Consider the following 7,500-nt stretch of genomic DNA (forward strand, 5'->3'; position numbering starts at 1 on the left):
CTTTATGAGGCAAGTGGTCACATATAAACAAACTTTTCCCTGTTGCTTTTATTTCTTTGGGGGGGGGGGGGGGGGATGGGGGGGGGGGGGGGTTATAATTCGATTTTCTGCATCTAAATCACGCCGAGAAAAAAACTATTCTGAGGTGACAGGTCACATATTCATGATACAACGTCATAGACAAATTATGGTTGTAATAGCAGGTGTAGCTTAGACTCCATATAACGATCAGCACACGTGAGTAACGGCCCCTAACACGCTATGACATTAAACCCACCATAATCGGATGTGAGCAGCTTTCGCTAGGCCGACATCTTTATGACTAATAACGCTAGTATTTGACGTCTCCGTCTACTGTGTAATTCCCTGTGATCTTGGGCTGTGGTCTAATTATAGCACAAGGTATTAGAAGGGTCATTTTTTGTTTGTTTGTTGTTGTTCACGTTGAGGTAAAATATAAAGCATGATAAAGGCACAGCTATAAACACATTTCCATCGGTGATTTGATGTCTTTTTATAAAAGTCGTGTTCAAGTACAATATACATTTTAATACTTAACTTGGTTTACGTTTTGTTTAAATAAATTAAAGTAAAATAACTATAATGTTAATGATGATGATGATGATGATGATGATGATAATAATAATGATGGTGATGACGATGATGATGATGATGATGATTAATTAATTAACAATGATGATAATAATAATAATAATAATAATAATAATAATAATAATAATAATAATAATAATAATAATAATAATAATAATAATAATCATCACCATCATCATCATCATCATCATAATCATTAATCTTTGTCCAACAGAGAGCTGACCTATCAGAGTTTACTGAGGCCAATCAGGCCGGAGGTTTGGTTGATGCCAGAGACACTATCATCGCCTTCCGGTCTTACATCAGAGGGGGCAATGGGGTACCAAGAGCCGATCACTGGATGCTCTTCACGGCGTAAGAAAATGATTATTGTTTATATGGTTCCTTGATGCAGTAGTAGCGGTTTGCGCTTCAATTCTATACTGACTACTCTAGGAGTACAAAGCAACGAGCACCGACTGCAGAGTTCATATATTATGTTTGTTTGTTTTTAAGGGTTTTACGGCGCTTGCAACACATTTAGGTTATATCAGCGCTAATAAAAAGGAAGAAAATGGGATAGTAAAAAGTTCTAGAATTATGATTAAAGCACCCAAGAGAAAGTAAGGCAAAGGGGAACTGTGAACAAATAGGGATCAGATGTAGATTCCAAGAGCATACCACCAATGTACTTAGTTTGAGATCACGGCCTATAAGTCTCATCCGGACACAAGCACAAAATCCAACAAAGAGGAATACACTCAAATGCTTACATTATAAATTCAAAATAACAAATATAATAGTACATAACAGAAAGATGATTTACAAGGAAAAAAATATCATCTCCCAAAACAATAACTATGCATTTGACTGTTTCCCTCCCAGCTAGGACTCCGGCCAGGGCCAGGACAAAACCAAGTAATCTCATTCCAAGACAAAGACAGAAAGCATGTTGGAAAACAGATATAAGGGGATAGAAGACACAATATGTACCCCCCTGCCCACTATGGTAGGTCAGGAACCCCACCCAGAGAGTTCATATAAGTCTCAGATTTAATCATTTTTGACATATTGTAAGGCATCCAAATCAATCGCTAGATTAAATCAATGTTTTATGTCGAAACTAAGAAACAAAGACCGTATTCATGTAAATTTCCAGAAGTGTATAAATAGAGTTCATTTGTTTATCTTATCTAAAAATAGCTTGATCTGGGGAGAAGGTTAAGGGTCAATACTTGGAAAGAGGGGGATGGTTGAAAAGTTGTTTTGCTTTTCATTATATTTTTGAATTATTTTCTTTTCTTTCTTTTCTATGTCATTTTGATCATAAACATAGTTAGGTATCTGCCTTCTACTCTGTGAGATTTGATTTTTCTTAAAGCCATCTTATTCCAGGGTTTACTGAGACAAAAGATCCAAATTCTTTGTTGTTATCTATTTTTAAAAAATACAAAATCAGATATTTTTCTTTATAGTGACTGTAAGGCTTTGTGTTTGTTTATATGTGAATGATGTTTAGTGTTGCTGATGAATTTGTTGTTGATATTGTAGTAGTTGTTGCTGTTGTTTTTGATAACGTACGTTATACCTACAACTCAACGTTTTGTCACAAGGTATGACCTGGCCGTCAACGGAAATAGTAACACGATTGGTGAGTGTTCATACGCACGGAAAGGCCCCATCAAAAATGCACATCTAACACAAAGACATGACGTAACGTTGATTATCTGAACATTTTTAACAATCTAACACCATTTTGTGAAGAGGAATGAACTTTTCTGATTGCCCTGTATTTGATGAAAAAGCGAAATTAATTTGGAAAATAGCACGATGAAAATCATTTAAGGCATAGAGAAGAAGTCAATAATATTTTTCTTTTAAGTTATTAGAGATTGCTTGAAATCGCAGCGAAATAGGTAAATCGTATTTGAGAGTTCCATTTAACCAGTTAACTGACATGCCGTACTCTGGAAAGACGCGTATTAAGAAATTCGGCCAGAAAACTCGTTCTTCAAATATCGATCGATTTAAATGACCCCCATCTCGCAAAAACTCTCAAACCTGGTACCAAGACGAAGTTTCTGGCGACATGTTTTAATTGGTGTATTTCTGAATAAGGCAATTAACTGGTTTTTGTTTAAAGCATTGTGAATTTCGATTCATATGGAGTAATACGATTGAATACGATTGCGCGAAGCTTTTCAAATATGAGCTGGAATAACTTGCTTTGATTTCAAACATCCAAAGTTGACAAAACTGTTCAGCGTTCTTCTGACCAACCAATCTTAGACAGATGTGACCCAATGTCTCAAAGCGGTTTTCTGTGGGAATGAAGTAAGTGCTGGAAAATTATTTTATATCCCGCAAATATGAAACTTGGGGTTAATTTTTAATCGTTAAGGTCGAGGTGCGGCTGTATTGTCTAGTGGTATGACACTCGCTTTCGGATCGGAAGGTCCTGGGTTAGAGCCTCGCGCTCGGCGCATAGTTGAGGCCTTGGAATAGGCTCTTTTCTCACATTCTCTCATCGTACTTAGGTGTAATATGAGTACCTGGCCGTTAACAGCGTTGTCTTTGTCCGAAAAATTGTAATATCGCCTAACAGGCGTAATGCCCCGTCCTACATGTTAAATGTTGCTGTTGACCAGGGACTCCTTGTAAAGCCCTTTGAGCACATTTAGTGGATATTGCGCTACATAAAAGCTCATTATTATTATTATTTTATAATAGATAATCTAAAATGTTACATTGCAAAAAAAAAACAAAAACAAAAAACACCCAATAGAATTAAAGTTTACATTTCCTGTCATTTTAATCCTAAATTCACGTTTTATAATCTGGTTCATCCCGACATAATACTGTTTTGAGACCGTGGGTCAAAAAATGAAAAACTTGGTTTGAACATTTTTATTTAAAATAAAACAAATTCGAATTGTAGAGGAGTGTTTCATATCTCTTTGATTAAGTGGTTGCCGTGTCCCCGGTCTAACGAGATGCAATTGCAAAGAAGGCGTTATACTAAATGTACATTATTATTATTATTATTATCATTATCATTATTATTATTACTATTGTTATTATTATTATTATTATTATTATTATTATTATTATTATTATTATTGTTATTATTATTATTATTATTATTATTATTATTATTAATATTATTATTATTATTATAATGAGTAGAAGTGGTATTATTATTATTATTATTATTATTAGTAGTAGTAGTAGTAGTAGTAGTAGTAGTAGTAGTAGTAGTAGTAGTAGTAGTAGTAGTAGTAGTAGTAGGAGTAGTAGTAGAAGAAGTAGTAGTAGTAGTAGTAGTAGTAGTAGTAGTAGTAGTAGTAGTAGTAGTAGTAGTAGTAGTGGTGGTGGTGGAAGTAGAAGTAATAGTATTAGTAGTAGTAGTACTAGTAGCAGTAGTAGTAGTAGTAGTAGTAGTAGTAGTAGTAGTAGTAGTAGTAGTAGTATTAGTAGTAGTAGTAGTAGTAGTAGTAGTAGTAGTAGTAGTAGTAGTAGTCGTAATAGTAGAGGTAATAGTAGTAAATTGTAGTGGTGGTGGTTGTGAGAGAAGTAGTGTGTTGGTGGTAAGTAATGCATGATTTATTCGTCACAATTGTTATTTAATTCATTCATTTTTTTTATTATTATTCATAGCCAAAGGGTATACTCTGTTTATTTTCATGTTCATATTAAAAAAGCATCTTATAGTCTAATAGGAAAGGGATTTGAACTTATGTTATTACTCAGATAACTTGACCAACAAGAAATTCAATCTCATTGGAAGAAAAAGTCCTACTTCCGATTTTACCGACAAATCAAAAGGTTAAATGTCTAATGAGCGTTTTGACCAGTCAAGCATAAATGAAAGTACATATAGAGCAGTAAAGTTAGGTGCCCCAAACGTAAACAAAGGTCGAGAAGCACGTGGCAAACCACATGTTCCTGTCTTGACAGCTCACGTTCCAATGTAAATAATAGAAAAAAATAACCTTTAAAATTTGGCTGTTAGGTGGCAAAAGAAACACATATTCATAAATACTCGATCATGCATCAAATAATGTCTAGATATGGATATTTTATGGAACAAAAGGTAAAATTTTCTAAAATTTATCAAAAGTTACAGTCTATCTATTTTTAGACCAGAGCAAATTATTGCGCTGGTGTGAACAAAACGAGAATTATTCGGAGCCTGATTTTCATAATAATTTAGCCTTATATTATTATTTCTGCAACTGTTAGATTTTATGTAAACATATTTTCAATACTGAAAGTGTATTGCCTACAACTCAAACTACAAAATTGGGAGACCTATATTGTGCGTAAATTATTCCGGTCCCTAACGGAAATCACTAGCAACTTGTTATTGTTTACGTTTGGGGCACCTAACTTTACTGCTCTATTGCAATTATCGCGCACACATATAAACCATGTTATGATGCATTCGATTCCATTTCAGACTTGTGTGAGTTAACCCCGAAAGGTTTGTATCTAACGTTAAGATGGTGAGTGTGCAATGTAATGTTTATATTTCTTCTTCTAGGAATTGCCTACCTCAACCGAATTTGTTCGGACGCTTCTGTGTCCGTTATAGAAGAATTCTTTAGTGAAACTACAGCTCAAATTGCCGCGCATGAACTTGGACATATGTAAGTTGGTCGATTTTGCTTTAAAAACTCTTGTCTATGCTTTTCTGGTACCTTTCAGGATTCGGAACACGAAGAGGCTATTTTTATGATAGTTTACCTTGTGTTGGGAGCTAATGATGAAACTGTATTAGATGTTTATGGGAAAGCAGAGAAGTAAAATAATTGGATGATTGTGAGGGTGTTAAGAAGACAAGGACTAGGCAGGAGGAAAAGGGGGGGGGGGGTGGAGAAGAAATAATGATATTGTAGAATAAATACTACTGCTACTAGTAGTAGTAGCTCTGTAGTAGGGACGACAACTTTTGAAATATTATCGTATCAACGCATGTATAACACAGTTCTTTCCCTTGACTGTTGTGATTTATCTGAGAAATAACTATTTTATCATGTTGCATATAATTTGTCACCAAGTATTAAATACATTATCTCTAATTCTCTATCATTAGTACAATGACAGCATCTATTGCATATCTATCTCGGGTGGGAAGGGGGGGGGGAATCGTCAGACGATCTCTTTGCTATGAAGCAATTACTGTTAATGAGCGTAGTTTCTGAAAAGCAAGACTGTCTCCATTTAATTACATATTTTAACGATGGAGCGTCTCGCTTCTCTCTCCAAAGTAAATCCGATTGTTTACTGTCAGAATATTCAATTATTTTAAAAAGGAAGTACTTGCTAAGTTAATTCTAAGGTTATTAAACTTTAGTGCTTCATTTTCGTTTTAAAAAATACAAACTTGGACTTACAATTTTTTAAAGATGAAATGTTTATTTAGTCCCATCCTCTTAGAATATATGTAGGTTTTGTATAAATCATTACATTGCACAGGCGGATTGATTTTTTTTAAAAACCAATATGAACATCTATGTCGTACTCTAGATAACCCCATATTTAAAGAAATTGGCCAGAAAACTCGTCCTTCAAATATGAATCGATTTAAATGACCATCATCTTGGCAAAAACTCTCAAACCTGGTACCTCGCAAAGTCTCAGGTTTGAGAGTTTTGCCAAGATGAGGTCACTTAAATCTATCGATATCTGAAGGACGAGTTTTCTGGCCAAATTTTTAATGAAGGAATATAGAAAACCCTTCAAACAAGTTGTCTTCAGGAATAATCCATGTTGTCCAAAGTGAGCAAATTCGGGGTTATAATTGCCCAGTGGAAAAAAAAAAACCAGAAGGTGCCTGAAGCGGGCTCGAACCCGGGACCTTTCTTAACTCCGATTTTTTAAATTTAAAAACTGAGAATACAAATAGTGTCGGTGTATAATTTCATGGTTGATATAATATTTGTTAATCCGTACGTATTTTTTCAGCATGGGAGCAGATCATGACTCGTCATATGGCCAATGCTCGGATAACGACTATAATGTTATGGCAGGCATCGCGTTCTTTCCCGAGGATGGCGCGAAAGTAGAGAATCCATGGAAATTCTCACAATGCTCTGCTCAAATCATCACAGATTTCATCTCAGGGTAAGAGACCATTTAATGGGGAACAATGGGAGGAGAAGAGAGAGAGAGAGAGAGAGAGAGAGAGAGAGAGAGAGAGAGAGAGAGAGAGAGAGAGAGAGAGAAAGATAAAGAGAGAGAGAGGGAGAGAGAGAGAGAGAAAGAGAGAGAGAGAGGGAGAGAGAGAGGAGAGAGAGAGAGAGAGAGAGAGAGAGAGAGAGAGAGAGAGAGAGAGAGAACGGCTATAGTTACACGCTATATTGATGGTCGGCGCATCAAAACTCTGAAGACTACATCTACGAGCTTTTCGTCCCAAACACAGAAGTCTGATCCGCCCAAAATTAAATACAACATGGTGCGCAAAGCTCGTATGCAGTCTTCGGAGTTTTAATCCGCGATCGTGAAAATCGAAGTTTCAAATTTTTGATCCGCCGACCATCGATATAGAAACGTATCACGTATCACTTATCACATGAACGTTCAGTAGCCATTTTTTTATGTGAACCATGGTGTTGGAGATTTCTTCTTTTTTTTTTTTTTCTTTCTTTTTTTTTTTTTTTGGTTTGTTTCAACAGAAATCAGCCCTTCTTAGAACTAGCCGTTGATGTGATACTTTCATGATACTTGGTAGAGTCTGTAACTATAACTCAATGTTTTGTTAAAGCTGGAAGACGAGAATTTTTGTTGTTGGCAACGGACAGTTGAAAACGGACTTTTTAATGTGAAAAAAAAACCCCAACAAATCTATAGATTCCTTGTTTTTTAAAGTTTCAGTCTTAAATGTTATTATAAATTTGTGACCATTAA

General features: G+C 35.2%; 1 protein-coding gene across 3 annotated transcripts in view; it reads left to right on the top strand.

Annotated features, from left to right (window-relative positions):
• Positions 1 to 7,500, top strand: part of LOC144968212 (A disintegrin and metalloproteinase with thrombospondin motifs 7-like) — a 70,841-nt gene that overhangs the window by 57,772 nt on the left and 5,569 nt on the right. For all 3 annotated transcript variants that reach the window (XM_078906331.1, XM_078906330.1, XM_078906332.1), the window contains exons 9-12: positions 827 to 966; positions 2,205 to 2,242; positions 5,135 to 5,240; positions 6,559 to 6,717. In XM_078906331.1, the coding sequence (XP_078762457.1) occupies positions 827 to 966; positions 2,205 to 2,242; positions 5,135 to 5,240; positions 6,559 to 6,717 (443 nt within the window). The remainder of the gene's footprint in view (positions 1 to 826; positions 967 to 2,204; positions 2,243 to 5,134; positions 5,241 to 6,558; positions 6,718 to 7,500) is intronic.

Source organism: Berghia stephanieae, chromosome 3 (assembly GCF_034508935.2).
Source record: "Berghia stephanieae isolate SIO BIC M18660-M18661 chromosome 3, UCSD_Bste_1.3, whole genome shotgun sequence".
NCBI lineage: Eukaryota > Metazoa > Mollusca > Gastropoda > Nudibranchia > Aeolidiidae > Berghia > Berghia stephanieae.